At 44.3% G+C, this 18,767-nt stretch overlaps 1 protein-coding gene across 9 annotated transcripts in view; it reads right to left on the bottom strand.

Moving 5' to 3' along the window:
* KCNQ2 (potassium voltage-gated channel subfamily Q member 2) overlaps window positions 1–18,767 on the bottom strand; it is a 133,442-nt gene that overhangs the window by 32,300 nt on the left and 82,375 nt on the right. For 5 of the 9 annotated variants that reach the window (XM_034441286.3, XM_087889016.1, XM_034441290.3 and 2 more), the window contains 2 exons: window positions 18,126–18,194; window positions 14,688–14,717 (listed from right to left, as the gene is read on the bottom strand). In XM_034441286.3, the coding sequence (XP_034297177.2) occupies window positions 14,688–14,717; window positions 18,126–18,194 (99 nt within the window). Of the gene's footprint in view, window positions 1–8,482; window positions 8,537–14,687; window positions 14,718–18,125; window positions 18,195–18,767 lie in introns of all 9 variants that reach the window. The other 4 variants (XM_034441282.3, XM_034441288.3, XM_034441289.3 and 1 more) reach the window with 1 other exon arrangement.

Raw genomic sequence — 18,767 nt, 5'->3', positions numbered from 1 at the left:
TACAATGGTCATAATTGTGAAAAACGGTCATAAGTCACTTTTTTTCAGTGCTGTTGTAACTTCTAATGGTCACTAAATGAACTGTTGTAAGTTGAGGACTACAGTACCTGTACAGTACTACACTACCTAGTCATATAGTACCTCCTGGGGGGTTATTACAACTGTATACAATGGAGTAACGTAAGGCGATTTTCGTTTCTTACTGGCTTCCTCCCACCACAATATATATTTCTCTACTGTAGATGAGATGGAGACATTCATCGGACATTCAGAAATGCAGGTTTTCCTCTTCCTTGATTCAAACATGCTTGCTCTGTTTCAAGACCTTTCCCAAGGACCTTGATCTTTACAAACACTAACCAATCATACTTTTCACCAATTCTAAATGCTGGTTTCCTTTCCTACCTATACAGTATTTACTTCACTTCTTAGTTACAAAAAGGATTATAGAAAAGTCTATAATACAGAGCAGGGTGTCAAACTGGATTTCTTCGAGGGCCGGATCAGCATTGTAGTTCTCCTCCACGGGCCGGCGGGGGAGGGAGCAGGGGGGGAGATGGGACGGATGCCTCCTGCAGCATTTTGCCGACCAAAAATGGGCTGCGCTGAGGCCCCGCGAGGCCTCCACATGGCCCTTTTAACCACCAGAGTGCTGCAAGAGGCCAGGGAGGTTGAAAATGGGCTGTGGCAGGCTACACACAGCCCGTTTTGGCCAGCAGAGGCACCAAGGACCGTTCTTTTTATAGTTCCAGGCTGACCCCATGGGCGAGATTTAAGCAATCCGCAGGCCACATCCAGCCTGCAGACCTTGAATTTGACGCCCCTGATATAGAGAGAACTGCATTATCTAGCTTTTCCCAACCTTCCATTCTCTTACATCTCCCATAATCCCCAGCCAGCCCAAACTTTGGAGGGCAGCCTATGCGTTGTGGCCAGTACGCGGCCTGTGCAGCTAGTAGCTGATTCCGACAGCGAGGAGGCTGGTGTGGTGCTGCGCCAGCAGCCTGTGCAGCTGGCACTTGAGTCAGACAATGAGGAGGCTGGAGAAGATGTGGTGCCAGAGGCGGGGCCTTCAGAACCTCCAGAAGCTCCCTTAAGTGAAGAGGACGAAGAGGAGGAGCCTCTTCTTGATGCACGGGCACGCAGAGCTGCCAAAAGGCAGGAGTGGCTCCTCAGGAGGAGGTCTCCTCGAGAGTAAGGCTTGGGGCTAATTGGCCACTCCCTTAGCCTATTTAAGGAGGAACGCCGACTGAAGCAATTTGCAGGGAACAACTTCGTTCACATACCTTCCTGTCTTGTCTTGCTTATCTTACCAACTTCCTATAAATTGTTTCTGGGCATTCTGCCAACCACAGTAAGTTTTCAGTTATTATTCTTTGGATTCTTGTAGGCTGTTAATGCAGTTAATTAACAGCCATTGTTGTAAAAGACTGGTTTATTTATTAAACCAAGGTTTGAATGGACTTTGTGTGTGCTGCGTTCTTTGGGGTCCGTAGCTGGGGCAGAACACTATGGTTGCTCACTAAGCTGACATGGTTGGCTTGGATTCTGATGTCGTTCTGGGGTTCCCTAACTGGCTTCTTGGATAATCAATCAGGGAAAAGTGACTGCCAAGCCACAGGTCTCTGAATTGGAGTAGCATGCAATGAAGATCCTTGCTTGGAAAGTCCTCTCTTTTGTTTATACCGTAGGAATTTCCAAGAGGGTGGACTTCAACTCCCAGAATTCTGATCAATGGTCATGTTGGCTGTGGAATTCTGGGAGTTGAAGTCCACTGGCCTGGAAATTCCCACAGTTGGGAAACCCTCAAATAGGAGAAAGATCGTTTCTCAGGGTAAGGCACGAGTCTTGAATGCAGAAAGTCTGGCTTCATTATCCAGCATGGTTAATTTGAGCACTTGGGGACATGCTGTTGGGGATCCAAGGATGTTGAAATCCACGCTTTTCAAAATCCAGGTGGGGTACCTAAAATTTCCCCCTTAACCAGAAAATCAGAGTAGTCAGAGTAGAGTAGAGTAGAGTAGAGTAGAGTAGAGTAGAGTAGAGTAGAGTAGAGTAGAGTAGAGTTGAGTTGAGTTGAGTTAGGAGTGGGAGTGGGAGTGGGAGTGGGAGTGGGAGTAGAGTAGAGTAGAGGTAGGACAGGGGTGGGAGTGGGAGGAGGAGGAGGAGTGGAGTAGAGTTAGGAGTGGGAGTGGGAGTGGGAGTAGAATACAGTGGGAGTAGTAGGAGGAGGAGGAGGAGTAGAAGAGAGGAGAGGTAGGAGTGAGAATAGAATAGAATAGAATAGAATAGAATAGAATAGAATAGAATAGAATAGAATAGAATAGAATAGAATAGAATAGAATATGAGTTGGAAGGGACCTTGGAGGTCTTCTAGTCCAACCCTTGCTCAGGGAGGAAACCCTATACAATTTCAAACAAATGGCTGTCCAACATCTTCTTTAAAACTTCCACTGTTGAAGCATTTACAACTTCTGGAGGCAAGATGTTCCACTGATTAATTGTTCTCACTGTCAGGAAATTTCTTCTTGGTTCTAAGTGGCTTCTCTCCTTGATTAGTTTCCATCCGTGGCACAAGCATCCAGAAGACTTGGGACTGGAGCTGGCTGGGGAATTCTGGGAATTGTAGTCCACACGTCTTCAAGCCACCAGGATTGAGAAAAACTGACTTACATGACAATATAGGAAGTTTTGAAGCATCATTTTTAGTGCATGGGTAACCTAGGCAGAATATTTTAAAAATACTACCTTCCTGTAAGTTGTTCTTTTATGGCTTCTGGTATTATACTTGTGGCCTATTTTTCACAAGACATGATTTCTAGTTATCCTATGTCATGCCTTATTGACAAAGTCATCTCTGATAGCCAAACTTGTGGAACATATGAGAATTCTACATGGCTATATCACGCTGTGAATTAAGTGAAGCTATGGATTACAAGGAAAAAACTGCGTACTGTAATTACAATTGAGCCAGTAGTCTGTTTCAAATTTCTTTACCACCGGTTCTGTGGGTGTGGCTTGGTGGGCGTGGCTTGGTGGGCGTGGCAGGGAAAGGATACTGTAAAATCTCCATTCCCTCCCCAATCCAGGGGAAAGTTACTGCAAAATCCCCATTTCCTCCCGATCAGCTGGGACTCGGGAGGCAGAGAATAGATGGGGGCGTGGCCAGTCAGAATTTTTACTACCGGTTTTCCGAACTACTCAAAATTTCCCCTACTGGTTCTCCAGAACTGGTCAGAACCTGCTGAAACCCACCTCTGAATTGAGCCCAACATCTCCACTGCTAACTGAGACAATTGTTAAGTGAATTTTACAAGCTTTTCTTGCCACAGTTGTTAAGTCAATCACTGCAGTTGTTTAAGTTAGTAACATGGTTGTTAAGTGAATCTGGTTTCCCCATGAACTTTGTTTGTCAGAAAGTCGCAAAAGATGGTCACATGATTCTGGGTTACTGCAACCGTCATAAATATGAACCAGTTGCCATGCATCCAAATTTTGATCATGTAACCATCAGAGGTGGTATTCAACTGGTTCAGACCGGTTCGACTGAACCGGTAGCGGAAATCACCCCGGCTCTATGCCAGCCTATTTAGGCACGTTTTTGAGGCCAGGCACATGCGCAGAAGGCATGCACGCCACCAAAGTACATGTACGGAAGGCCGGGCGCATGCGTGGATGGGGTGCATGTGAGCAAAGCGAGCGTGCATGTGCTCACATTTACAAACCGGTAGGGAAAGTAAGTGAATACCACCTCTAGTGACCATGTGGATGCTGCAATGGTCATAAGTGTGAAAAATGGCCGTAAGTCACTTTTTGCAGTGCTGTTGTAACTCTGAACAGTCACTAAACGGACTGTTGTAAATCGAGGATTACCTATAATTGTTCTCACTGTCAGATAACTTCTCCTGAATTCTTGGTTGGATCTCTTTTTGATAACCTTCCATCTATTACTTTTTGTCGGAAAAAAAAGTGGAGGAATACATCCATTAGGAATAGAGGAAATGCTTTTTTTATTGCTCCTTATTTAAAAATATCTCAGGGAATGTAAGGAGAATGCCACTTGCGTTTAAGAATAAGAAAGATGTCAACTCGCAAAGCATCCCTGGCCTGCTCTCGAGTTGCCATAGGTAAAGGGGATGGGAAACAAAAGCACATTCCAGATATATCTCTCTCAAGGCTGTCTCTCAGGGTTACCAACAGCGGCCGGAGGGGAGTGATCTCTATAACCTGCAAAATTGCTCTGTTGGCTAATGTGACTGATGACACACCCTGGGGGGAAGGGGGAAACAGTGTCATGCCTGGGTTGTAAATTACATGGGGTCAAAGTTGGCTTTACTTGGAAAGTGCCGACATGAAGCTCCTAATAAATAACCCAATTTCTTTTGAAGCTTGGCTCTAATTAGGGCATCCGACAGAAGCCCACAGCCAACCATCTTGGAAATGAAAGCCATTTGTAGGAAAAAGGGTTTTTGAAACTAAAGGACTGAATGTTAAGCAGAAGGAGATTCACAAGCCTGACACACATACACGGACACACAAGTAATATCTATTGACATAAGAATATTGTTTAGTATGGCATGATTACCACCTTGCCTTTGTAACTGTCTATGGAGATTCTCAGTCATCCCAGTCATGGTTTTCCCAAAGGTGCTTTTTTTCAAAAGACAACTGGACTTTGTTTTTCCTCGGAAGACATTTTGCTTCTCATCCAAGGAGCTTCTTCAGTTCTGACTAAACCGTGGAGGATGGAAGTATTTATATTCCTTGCAGTCCTCTGATCGTTCGCATAAACCTTCAAGTGGCCTCAACGACCCTCAGAGAGTGTGCTACTGTAACAACCATCAGATAACTGCAAGGAATATAAACCCTTCCATCCTTCACCATTCAATCAGAACTGAAGAAGCTCCTTGGATGAAAAATGAAACGTCTTCAAGGAAAAACAAAGATCAGTTGTCTTTAAAAAAAAAAGTTTTGTAACATAGGACCTACTTGCTATAACATAAACAATGAAAACAAAAAAGGTATATTGATATACTTTAGAGCAGGGGTCCACAACCACCAGTCCCAGAAACCGGGCTGTGAAACAAGCGAAGGCCCATCCGTGGAATGCAGGCAGCATGTGAAACCACGCCCCCTCTGGTCCACGGAAAAACCTTTCTCCCTGGTGCCCAAAAGGTTGGGGGCCGCTGATTTAGAGAGTGGCAGCTTCAGTCATTTTCAATTAATCCTGGACGCCTTCAGGAATCAAGCTGGATTCCCAAATGGACATTCGTCAATCAATCAAGCATTTGTGACTATCTCACGGGACCTCGCACCAACAGGTTCACGCTCAACTGAAAATACAAAAACCCGTCACAGAGAGGGAAGAAGAAGCAACTGAAGTGCTACAAGATGTGCATCCTAAGAGTTTGACTTTTACGGAAAGGAAGGAGTTTTGTCACAATAGTTTTTATATCTCACTATCTGATAACCCGGCATTGCCCAGGTATTTATTTATCCCAATCCTGTATTAGACAGGAAAAGGAAAGGATTATATCTATAGTGTCAAAACGCAGCCCAGGCATTCCAGAGTTATGCTGGAACATACACAGACAGACAGGCACATACACACATACCGAGGGGTGTTTAAGGGTGTCTTACCCCCACAGTAATTCTTTCCAGAGAGTAAGTCATCTGTGTACCAAGTTTGGTTGAAATTGCTCAAGGCGTTCCAGCGTTATGCTGGAACATACATACATACACGCGCGCACACACACACACACAGAGACCCATTTATATAGATAGATAGATTAAATGTCTATGGAGTTTCTCAGTCATCCAGGTCATGGTTGTCCCAAAGGTCCTTTTTCATGAGGCAACTGGACTTACTGGGATTTTTTTTTTCTTTGAAGATGTTTCGCTTCTCATCCAAGAAGCTTCTTCACCTCTAATCCAAAAAGTCCAGTTGCCTCTTGAAAAAACACCTTTGGGATATCTCAATTAAGTTATGGAGCTCACCTTTTCCTTACCGATTATGTCAGGTGAAGCAAGCTAATTTAACTCTTTCAGGATCAACCGGATAACCAACATTGTATGATCTGACAATAATGTCCAAACCCTGATTTGCCATAGCTGAAGTCATGTCAAAGTCCCATTTAAGGGGACCTGAGGTTAAAGTAAATTCAGGCTAATGTGTCTCTTCCTGCTTAGTAGAAGTGCTAGAACAGAGGTCTCCAACCCCTGGGTCATGGCCAGTGATGGGATTCAGCCAGTTTTGTCCAGTTCAGGCGAACCAGTAGTGGCAACTGCAGGAGGCTCCACCCACCCACCTGGATGTAATGCGCGAGCACTGCACGCGCTCTCACATTTGCAAACCGGTAGGGAAGGTAAATTAATCCCACCTCTGGTCATGGCCCACTACCAGGCTGTGGCCTATTCAGAACCGGGCCACATGAGCTGCAGGCTGGCATGCACACACAGCTACACTAGCGCAAGTGGCGCCCCAAAGGCTTTTCTTCTGTCTTACGTGAGTGGAGCTGCGAGCATGTGCGTGCGAGCTGGCCTGCTGCTTGTATTACCCAGTTTCCCTGTCCACCTCCCTCAGCCAGGCCACCAAGTCGCCTGCTCACAATGCTCCAAAAGAGGAGCGTTGAGAGCATTGAGCGGAACAAGGATATCCTGGTCAGCTTCACTGACCGCCAAGGCTACCTGCAGTGGTGGCTCTTCCATCCCAAGGGTCGGCCCACTGATTTCCACTGCTCTCCTCTCCACTGCCTTCTGCGCAGCCGTGCATCAGGCACTGGACCCAGCTGTTCCTCCTCTTCCTCATCAGCCACCTCCAGATCTGGGTGCTGTTGACTCTCCATCTGAGGGCTGACGGACGGCCCAGGCTTCACCTCTGTCTCTCTCTCTCTGATAGCTCCATTCCCTCTTCCCCCTCGGAGCTCTCAGGTTGCCTTGATGCTGACCCTGACTCCCACACCTCCTCCTCCTTTGATTCAGCTGCTGGAGGGGCCGGCAGGCAACAGGCCACAGCAGGGCAGCCTCGGTGAGACTGAAGGAGTATGACACCATGACCCCAAAGACTTCTCTGCGCCAAAAGCTTTTGCAAACGAACTAAAGGATTCGGGGATGCGAACCTGCACCGCTTCAAGCCTTCAGTCCCTTTGCAAAAGCTTTTGGCGCAGAGAAGCATGAGTGAAGCTAAGCATGCACGCGCCCACATCAGCCCACCAATCATGTGGCCCAGGTCCCCCCAAAGGTTGGGGACCACTATGTGCTAAAAGATCCATAGCAGGGGGAAAGCCCTCCATTAATTAGCGTTTACAGGTAGTCCTCGACTTACCCTTACAATTAAGATCACAATTTCGGTTGCTAAGCAGGGCAGCTGTTAAGTGAGCTGCATCTGAGTTTATGATCCTTTTGCCATGGTTCTTAAGAGAATCACTGCAGTTCTTAAGTGAATCACATGGTTGTTAAGCAAATCCTGCTTCCCCCATGGATTTTGCTTCTTGGAAGCTGGGTGGGAGGATTGCAAATGATGATCATACGACCCCGGGATGCTGCAATTGTCATAAGCGCCATTGCCAAGTGTCCAAGTTTTGGTCATGTGACCTCGGGGTTCTGCCACAGTTCTAAGTGCGAGAATTGGTCACAACTCACTTTTCTCAGTGCTATTGTAACTCTGAATGGTCACTAAACCAACGGTTATAAATCGAGGAATTACAAAGGCATTAAAAAACAAACTTTTCCTTTAAAACATATAGTCCTCGAGTTATAACAGTTCATTTAGTGACCATTTGAAATTACAACAGCCCTGAAAAAAAGAGACCAATGACCAGTTTTCACACTTACAACCGTTGCAGAAGCATCCCCAGGGTCACGTGACTCAAATTCAGACGCTTGGGAACTGACTCATATTTATGACGGTTGCAGTGTCTTGAAGTCATGTGATCCCCTTTTGCGATCTTCTAAGAAGCGAAGTCAATAGGGAAGCTAGATTCACTTAATAACCGTGTTACTAACTTAACAACTGCAGTGATTCACTGAACAACCGTGGTAAGACAGGATGTAAAATAGGGGGAAACTCACTTAACGAATACCTCACTTAAGCACAGAAATTTTGGGCTCAATGTTGGTCGTAACTCGAGGACTATCTGTGTAACACAGGTTTTTGCTTTGCTTTGCTTTGCTATGCAGACTAATTAATACCTGTGGTCTTGACACATTTAAATCTTCTTTTTTTCCTCTTCTCATGCCCTGGAAAACCTTTTGCTAAGCCACCTTCCCCGAAGCCAATCGCCTTCCTTCACAGTCCCTGCCTTTTATCCGCCTGCCAGGAAGAGAAAGATGCTGCCAAACGTCCTTGGCTTAGCACAGCTCACCTCTATGAAGCAGATGAATGGGCAGAACAGAAGGTAGCAGGAAAAGAAAAAGACAGAGAGAGAGAGAGAATGAGCGTGCAGCTTTGGATCGGTTCGGTGCAAAGCAATTGCTGTGGTACCTAGAGGTTCCTGAGCAGCATCCACAAAAAGATTTTCTGCACCGAGTGGCTTGACTGGAAATGAGGGGAGAGTAGAAAAGTTAGACCAGGTGGCTCCTACCCAACCAGACACGTTGTAGAAGGCAAGGAGGGAGGGCCACGTTTGACAGAATAACAAAATGACAGAGTTGGAAGGGACTTTGGAGGCCAACCCACTACTCAAGCAGGAGACTCTTATATCATTTCGGAAAATTTGGAGGATTCTCAATTTTTGGAAGCAAGTTATTCCACTGTCAAGGAAGTTTCTCCTTAATTCCAGGTTGCTTCTCTCCTTGATTAGTTTCCATCCTTTGCTTCTTGTCCTGCCCTCAGGTGCTTTGGAGAATAGCTTGACCCCTTCTTCTCTTTGACAGTCCCTTAAATGTTCAACCAAACCCCACAAAACCCCAAGTAAAGCTAATCTTGATCCTAACTTCCGTTCATTACTTCAATCCAAAATTAAATTAAATTAAATTAAATTAAATTAAATTAAATTAAATTAAATTAAATTAAATTAAATTATTAAAAGTAAATAAATAAAAATTTAATTTAAATTAAATTATTAAAAAACCAGATTAAATTAAATTAAATTATTTAGAAATTAAATTTAGAAATTAAATTAAATTGTTAAAAATAAATAAATTAAAAATTAAATTAATTTAAAAAATCAAATTAAATCAAATAATCAAATCAAATTAAATTGGAAAACATGCAGAAGCAATTTTTCCACAGGAAAGCCTGTGGAAGTATGTCTTAACAATTAATTTCGAGAGGCCTATAAGTGGTTGTCATTTGGGGTCATAATATGGAAATTTATTAGCAATAACCTAGTTTGCAATTCTTCATTAAATGATCTATGCTTTAGGGTTTTTTTAAAAAAAATATTATTTGCCTCTGAAGATTATTTAGAACTTGGAAATAGATATCTCAGGAACGTTGGATGACATACCCCTCAAAACTGGTAATTATCAAATTAATAGCTTAGCTAAAATACATTCACATTAGGGACTGTTTTTAATATAGAGGGCATCAGAGAAGCACTAATTTAATTTTCTATTAAATTACTCCTTCCCAACTCAATACTTCTGGATAAATTGGATTTAACTCCAAATACTTTTAGCCTGCATGGCTTCATCTACTGTAGGGGTGTCCAACCTTGACAATTTTAAGACCTGTGGACTACAACTCCCACAATTCCAAATCCATCCATGCTAGCTGGGAAATTCTGGGAGTTGAAGTCCACAGGTCTTAAAATTGCCAAAGTTGGACACCCCTGCTCTACAGGATAAAAAGAGAATTCCATATCTCTTGCATAGCAACTGGCTTGGCCCAAAGACCATCATATTACTTCAGGTATCCTGTCCTAATAGATTCTAGAAGGTACCAATCTAGAGTTCAACATCAAATAATTTATAATTATCTCATAGATCACCAGACCAATGAGTCAGGCTATCTAATTTGGCCAGTCCTTATGAATATATTAAAACTATATATATTAAATATTAAATATTAATATTTAAATATTAAATATTACATAAATAAATATTAATATATATACTATATATTAAAACAATATATTAAAGCTCAACTATTAAATACAATAACCAAAATCAAATCAAATTTTGTCAAAGGTGTTTTTTGAGGACTCCTTTTGTGGACTGGAGCTTCGTCACCAGCTGATCTTCAGTTCATCTGTTGTTCACTTTCTGAACAGAAGATTCCAGAAAGTAGATCAAAACATTTTTATGCTCTCCAAACTTGGCAACTTTAAGACTTATGGATTTCAACTCCCAGCATAGGCTGGCTGAGGAACTCTGGGAGTTGGAAGCCTACAAGTCTTGAAGTTGCAAAGTCTGGTCTGGAATTAAACAATTCCTCCAAATCTATTAAAATTCTATGTATATTTTAGCCAGACATAGAGCTGAATAGGAGATGCCCAGATGCACCTATGCATGACTAAAAGTATAGAGATAACAAAATGCTCTCCACACTTATCAGCAGGAAATGGAACTGTGCATGGCAGTGACCCTTGCAGAGGTAGGCCTCAACTTATGACCGCAATCAAGAACAGAATTTCCTACATGGGGGAGCACGGGGGGAGCGCACGCATGTCCACACCCATAATTCTATGTGCCCCGCCCCTGTGATCCCCCCCCTCCCCGCTCCTGGCACGCGATGGCCCGGTGGGCCGGATTTTCTCTCTCCCCAGGCTCCAGAGCCTTTCTAGGAGTCTGAGGAGGGCAAAAACGATCTTCCCCACCCCACGCCCCCGGAGGCAGAAAACAACCTGTTTCCCTACTTCTTATGGGCCCAGAAGGCCCGAAAATCAGCTGGCCGGCATGCACATGTGCGCCGGAGCTGAGCTCGCGTGCCCACCGATAAGTTCGCCATCGGTTCCATAGGTTCGGTTCCATAGTGTCATAGGTTCGCCATCGCGGCCCTATACTCTTGATGGCGAACCTATGGCATGCGTGCCAGAGGTGGCACACAGAGCCCTCTCTCTAGGTATGTGCACCGTCGCCAGCTGCTCTCTTCTGGGTTCCGGCGTGCGCAAGACCAGCTGTCCGGAGCACTGGAACCCGGAAGAGAGCAGTTGGCCGGAGTGTCGGTGCTCAGGACTCAGAACTCAGGATTGAGTGAAGAATTGGCCTGTAAAACACTATGATTCTATGGAAACAAGAAAAGATACCACCTATGATTCTAAAACAACAACTGATAGTAGACAACAGGAAACAACCAAAAAGATCCTCTGAACAGTTGCAAAATAATTAAGAAAGTCCACGTTCATACCACTTCTCTTGGGCAGAACAATGGTTGCAAATACAGACAGTCCTTGACTTACAACAGTTCATTTAGTGACCGTTCAAAGTTACAAGGCACTGAAAAAAGTGACCTACGACTGTTTTTCACACTTACGACCATTGCAACATCCCTATGGTCAGGTGATCAAAATTCGGACACTTGGCAACCGATTCACAGTTATGACGGTTGTAGTGTCCTGGGGTCGTATGATCACCTTTTGTGACCTTCATACAAGGAACCTGAATGTGGAAGCCGCATTCACTTAACAACCGTGTTACTAACTGCAGTGATTTACTTAACAACAGTGGCAAGAAAGATCGTAAGACTGGGCAAAACTCACTTAACAACTGTCTCACTTAGCAACAGAAATTTTGGGCTCAGTTATGGACATACATAGGGGTTTACCTGTATAGAAGGAGAAGACTATAGGTAATCCTCGAATTACAACCAAAGCAGAACCCAAAATTTATGTTCCTAAACAACCTTTGTTAAATGAGTTTTGCCCCATTTTACGACCTTTCTTGCCACAGTTGTTAAGTGAATCACTGCAATTGTTAAATTAGTAACACGGTTGTTAAGCGAATCTGGCTTCCCCACTGACTCTTGCTTGTCAGAAGGTCGCAAAAGGGGATCACATGACCTTGGGAAATTGCAACCGTCATAAAATAAGTCATTTGCCAAGCCTCTGAATTTTAATCACAGGACCATGGGGATGCTGCAACGGTCATAACTGTGAAAACTGTTCATTAGTCACTTTTTTCAGTCCCGTTGTAACTTCGGACAGTCACTAAACAAACTGTTGTAAGTCAAGAGCTAACTGTATTACAAACAGGTGTATTTTTCATGAAAGGCAGCAAGGAATAGTGGCTAAAGTTAAGAGCATCCAAGTTTCACATCCTCACTCTACCAAGAAGGTGCCTGTCACCTTCTTCGGCCTCACCAATTTAAAAAAAAAGTAATGGTGAGATAAGAATTTCAGACAAACTTTAAGCTTTACAACATGATATGGAACTATATATATATATATATATATAAAGTGTTTTTCTATCGAGACACCTGGTCTACCCCAGCATGTGAGAGGGAGCAAACTGCATCCTTTTCATCTTTCAGCTCCAATATATATATATATATTTTAAAAAGTCAAGGGCTCCAAAGATAACCTTGGTGAAAAATATTTTGTAAAAGCAATCAGATCCTAAGAACGTTGAGTGAAATCAGCTGAATTTTTCTCTTTGTTTCTCCCTCTCTCTTCTCTGTTTCTATGCCTCCCTACTTATCCATCTACAGTAGGGGTGGGCAACTGTGGCCCTTTTACAACCTGTGGACTTCAACTCCCAGAATTCCTGAGCCAGCTTGGCTATCTCAGGAATTCTGGGAGTTGAAGTCCACAGGTTGTAAAAGGGCCACAGTTGCCCACCCCGATCTACAGTATGGATTGATCCAATAATTCTCAACCTTAGCAACTTTAAGAGGTGCGGAGTTCAACTCCCAGTGTTGAAATGCTGGGAGTTGAAGTCCACACCTCTTAAAGTTGCCAAGTTTGAAACGCTATACCCACTGATCCTTCATTCCACTCACTGTCCGAATGAATGCCCAGACTGTCCCCTCTGCTAGAGAGCTAACGTCCGCCATTTTGTTCGGCCTACATCTGAACTGGTTGAATTGCTGCAGTTCCACCGCACGCTACCATGGGAAAGCATTGCTGGAACTAAGATTAGTTCTATTAGCCAAGCTGCATCCCACAGATATTTAGGGTTTTAGCGTGAACTAAACCTGCAGCCTGATCTTCAGCACTCCGCAAACCATCATCCAATGCGGAAGGCGGGTGGTCATGGGAACTATGCGCTTCGAACAAAGTCTGCAAAGGAACTGATGCAGCCGGAGAGAAACTCCTCTGGCTTGCAAGAAAAGTGTGGGGTTTTTTTTTGCTCAAAAGCAGGGATGTGTGACAAATGTTGGTGTGTACATGAACGTCCTTTCTTTCACTGCTATTGGGACCAAAAGAAAGGCTGAGATACAGGTGAGGGAAGAGAGGATTATGGGAGATGATCACCGCTTCGTCGTCACTTCAGAATCGCCTTTCCCAGCCTGGTGTTCTCCCAGTGAACAGGAGGACTACAACTCCCATCATTCTTCAGTCACCGTGATTACGAGCTGAAGACTGATACGGCTCAGCCCAACACATCTGGAATACCACAACTTGGGAAGCCTGGTTTAAATTCTCAGTTTAGGGAATTGAGACCTGTTATGCCAGCTTTCCTGCAAGACACGGATTCTCCATGTCCTTTTCCAGGACAGTGTGAGATCTCAGAGGTTATCTATTTATTTATTTAGTTAGTTAGTTAAATTTATATGCCGTCCTTCTCCCGAAGGACTCGGGGCGGCTCACAAAAGGTTAAAAACTGAAGAACAATAAAAAAATACATAATTAATTTAGTATAATTAAAATCCCACAATTTAAAACCCATATTAAAACCAATTAAAAACACCCCGCAGATCAGATGAGTTGTTTAAAAAGCCACGTCTTTAGGTCCTTGCGGACCTAAATAGTTAGATGGCTGCTGCAGCACCTGCTCTACAACTTCCACCTGCTAAAGGTCATATTGTCACGGAAAAGGCAGAAAAGGAGGATCAAAGGCCCACTGTTACAGGTTGTCCATACAAGGCATCTGGACCCCGGAATGGGACAACTTGCCATGGCCAGCTCACTACCGCCAACTCACCTCTGTTAACTCATCACCGCCAAGTTGCTGCGGGACGACTCCCCATGGATAACTTACTGCAGGGACAACTCGCTGCAGGCGGCTGGAGGGAGAGCCAGGCGGGCAGGCAAGTGAGCGGGTGGGCAGAGTGGGTTGGGGCCAGTAGCAGGGTGGCAGCGTATGGGGTCTTCCCATTTTCACATGCACCCCACTGCTGATTGGCGGCGGCTCTGCATCCAGCACGGCAGTGGCAACAACAGTGCAGAGTTAGAAAATGGGAAGTCCCCAGCCACTGCCACCTCCCCACCACCTGCCCCAATGTACTCGGCACTCTGCCTTCCTGCTCGCCCACTGGTTCTCCCCTTCTGGCCGCCCACGGGGAGTTGTCTCCGTGGCGAGTTGGCCATGAGGAGTTGCCCTGCAGGAACGTGGCATCTGTGAGATGACAGACGTGAGTTGGCAGTGGTTAAGGGGCCACGGTGAATTGTCCTGGACCCTGTGGACATGGTTTCATAGCAGAGGATTTGAGCGGGTTGAACATTTACAACGTTTGTTTGAATGGCTCTCAGGTCCATGTCGCTAGGATGCATCACACGTGTGACATAAAGAGAACGGGAACACAGACATAAAGAGAGAGTGAAGTGGGAAGGCATAAAGGATGGGCTTCCGTAAAATATACAGACCTTGGAGATGATTCTGGCTGTGGTTCTTTCCTTAAAGAGAAACAGAAGTATGTTAGTTAGTTAGTTAGTTAGTTAGTTAGTTAGTTAGTTAGTTAGTTAGTTAGTTAGTTAGTTAGTTAGTTAAATTTTATGCCCCCTGTCTCACTGATGTAACAAGTCTGAGCAGTATACCATAAGATAAAAAGTAAAAAAAAAGTACTACAGGACAATTAAAATTACGAGAATTAAACAGAAATGTTAGCAATGAAACTACATTTGCAGTGAGAAAAAAGATGGTCCAGGAACGCCAAACAAAACTGAGTAACAAAACAGAGGAAATACTTACAAGCTCATACAAAGAGAGTCTATGTCAACTCACTGCTCACAGGACAACTTAATGCGAGATAACTGTACTGCAGACCAGGGGTGGGCTTGAAAAATTTTAGCAAGGGGTTCTCTGCCTGGTTGCTGGGTGGGCGTGGCCATGGTGGGTGTGGCCTAGTCAGCCTCCTGCACCACGACAGGAGAGGGGTGCCCTCCCCGGGCTCCGGAGGTTTTCCTCAAGCCTCCGGGAGGACAAAAACAGCCTCCCCAGGCTCCAGAGGCCCTCTGGAAGGCCCATATCCAGCCTTCCCGAACTTCCGGTAGGCCCATTTTTCACCCTCCCTGAACCTTCGCGCGCACCCTGCACTTACCTGCATCCAAAATGGGCCGTGTGAGGACTCCTGGGAGGGGAGGGGAGGGGAGGGGTGGGCGGGGCAAGCCAGGAGTGGGATTTGGGTGTTCTCCGAACTGCACAGAATCTTAGTTAGAGGCTCTCCCGAACCCCTGCGAACCCCCAGCAGCCCACCCCTGCTCTAGACCCATTGCTCTCTTAATATTATTAGTAATATTATTTGACTGTTTGTATCAGAATTATGGCTGCAATGGGCATGGGGCAGTGGCTAAAAGAATTATATTAAGACATTGGAAAAGTTATATTATTCTGAGTGCCTATGGAGATTCTCATCATCCTGGTCATGGTTGTCCCAAAGCTGCTTTTTCAAGAGGCAACTGGTTTAGAGCTGAAGAAGCTTCTTGGATGAGAAGCAAAACGTCTTCAAGGAAAAACCAGAAAATCCAGTTGCCTCTTGAAAAAAGCACCATTGGGATTATTCTGAATGCCATAGTATATCATTTCAGACGACAAAGTATGTGTGATTTTGTCTGTTTTGGAAAAGGCAACATTTTCTACTAGTCACAAGACATAGCAAATATGTGTTATTATTGCAGGAATGTTGGGATAACTTTGAATAATATTTCGTATTGTTCATATTATAGTACTGAGTTCATTAGTGAGCTAGAGATTCCTAACAAGTGAAAAATATAAGGCAGGTTATTCTCTTTTTCTTTCGTTCTTAGCCTCATTTTTTTCCCATTTTCTTTAAAATGAAAGATTGCCTAGTAAATTGTGTATGTATAAAGCAAATTTTCAATATATAATTTAAAATCGGGTGTGCTGCTGGGGGTTCGCAGGGGTTCGGGAGAACCTCTAGCTAAGATTCTGTGCAGTTCTGAGAACCCTGAAATCCCACTCCTGGCTGGCCCCGCCCCGCCCACCCGGCCCCGCCTCTCCCAGGAGTCCCCACGTGGCCCGTTTTAGAGGCAGGTAAGTGCAGGGTACGCACGGAGGCTCGGGAAGGGTAAAAAACGGGCCTACCGGAAGTTCGGGAAGGCCAGAAATGGGCCCATTTCCGGTCTCCAAAGGGCCTCTGGAGCCTGGGGAGGCCGTTTTCACCCTCCCAGAGGCTCGAGGAAAGCCTCCAGAGCCTGGGGAGGACACCACCCCTCGCTGTGCTGAAGGAGGCCGACTAGGCCACGCCCACTGTGGCCATGCCCATCCAGCAACTGGGCAGAGAACCCCTTGCTAAAATTTTTGAAGCCCACCCGTTTAAAATTTTTCTTTTCAAAAATATAAATCCTCAATCGTTTTGGTTCTTACCTTCATCTGCTTCTTTTCATAGCCATCCCATATTTTCAAACCATTAAAACTGAGACAATCTGGGGACTTGTGCAAGCAAAGCTGGGGAACATAGACTTTACAATCCCTTCCAAACTCTCTCTTCCTTTTGGCTGGCCCATTTACACAGCAAAGGACAGCGAGTTTTGACAGATGATTAAGCCTAAATTCCCAAAGGCATGGAAAATTGCAGCCATCTGACAAAACTTCTTTTATCTTGTGCGCACAAGCAAAGAGAAAGTGAGTTTAAATGATTAAACTATATTCCCCCTAGGCAGAATATATGCATTCACAGTAGCTATTTAAACTTACTGACTTACACAAGGGAAGTAGAAGGAGAGACGGCTAAACCTGCATTCCTGTAAACAATCAGAGATGACCTTGAACTAGAATGTAGAAGCTGGTAGCAAAACATGAATTAATTCTGGAAAAACCAAAAAGGACGAGCGAGAAATTTAAAATTCCACGGTCTTGACTCTCTTTGGTTTAAGAAAGAGAGAGGGGAATAGTTGTAAAGCTTTTCAAAAGTCTGTTATTAATAACTATTTTCATAAAGTAGAGTTGCAGTGTTTCTAATGTTGTCTGTTTCCCAATTTAGCCTGCCTCCTTCTTAAAAGCCTCACTGTAATTTCCTTTCTTCTTATATCAGTGTTTCCCAATCTTAGTCTTGTTATGATGGGAACCAGGTTATCTGAGGGACCATCTCTTGCCGATCACATCTACCTGACCCAACAGAGTGGGGAGGCAGGGAATGTTGCGGGTCCCATCCCTGAGGGAGATACACCTGGTGGGACCCAGAAGAAGGGCCTTCTCCGTGGTGGCTCCCTCGCTCTGGAACATCATTCCCTCAGAGATTAGAACGGCCCCCACTCTAGCACTCTTCCAGAAGGCGCTAAAGACCTGGTTCTGCCAGCGGGCCTAGGGAACTCAGAGCGGGATGGAGCCTATTAAATGGCTCATGTGATCTGCTGTCGCCAGGGTGAGCGGTGATTTTGTCATATTGTACTATATTAATTTATTTGATTTTTTTTGGTTAGTTTTTATTGTTTTAAATGTGGTTTTATATTCTGTAAGGTGAATAGGTGGTAATATAAATTCAATAAATAAATAAATAAATAAGATGTGTGGACTTCAATTCCCAGAATGCCCCCATTCTGGGGCATTCTGGGAGTTGTATTCTGGGAGTTGAAGTCCACACATCTTAAAATGGCGGAAGGTTGGGAAACATTGTTTTATATACCAAAGAGAATCAAAGGAGATTTCTTTCCAACATCTTCCAATCCCAGACTTAATTCATATTTCTCTACTTTTCTTCTCCAAGGTCATCTCTGCGGTTCTCTACAATTCCCCTTCGCTGGGATGTACAGCTCTGTTTTCAAGAACTCCAGTACAGAACCATAAAAATCCCATTTCACATGCTAAATCTATTTTTCCAGAAGTCAATCTCAGCCATTACTAACCTGAAAGTTAATCCTGATTTGCTCTTCAGATTTCTCAGGAGCTCGAGCTGATTCAAAGGTGGAATGAGCCTAAATTGGAAGAAATCCAAAATCAATTTCAGACAAAGAGAGAGAGAGAGAGAGAGAGAGACAGAGAGACAGAGACAGAGACAGAGACAGAGACAGAGACAGAGAGAGAGAGAGAGAGAGGGAGGGAGGGAGGGAGGGAGGGAGAGGGAGAGAGGGAGAGAGGGAGAGAAACACAGTAACCATCTCATGGAAAGTTTCCCCCTCCCTTGGGATTGTGTGTCTGTACAATATATTGCAAATACAGAAAAACAGGAGGTGAATTAGGAATTTTCCATCTCTAGACATTTTCCCAAAGCAGGATGAGAAGATAAAACTAGCATGGGAAATGAAGGAGGTGTCTCACAATGGATAACCGGCTGGAAAAATTAATGGAATTAGCAAAGATGGCTAAATTGACCACCTTAATCAAAGAAAAAACACATCTAACTTTGTTTCTGCTTGGAAACCACTTCTGGACTTTGTGCTTGGGGTAGAAAAAAAAATGAAACTCTGACTTTGGGTTTTGATGATTAGATTAAGTTTTGTTGTTATAGAAATGGCTAGTATATATACTGGCTAGTACATATACTGTAT

This window comes from Pantherophis guttatus, chromosome 3 (genome assembly GCF_059756535.1).
Source record: "Pantherophis guttatus breed Tessera chromosome 3, ASM5975653v1, whole genome shotgun sequence".
Classification (NCBI taxonomy): Eukaryota; Metazoa; Chordata; class Lepidosauria; order Squamata; family Colubridae; genus Pantherophis; species Pantherophis guttatus.
The sequence above is the reverse complement of the archived record's forward strand: the minus strand, read 5'-3'. Positions and strand labels throughout refer to the sequence as shown.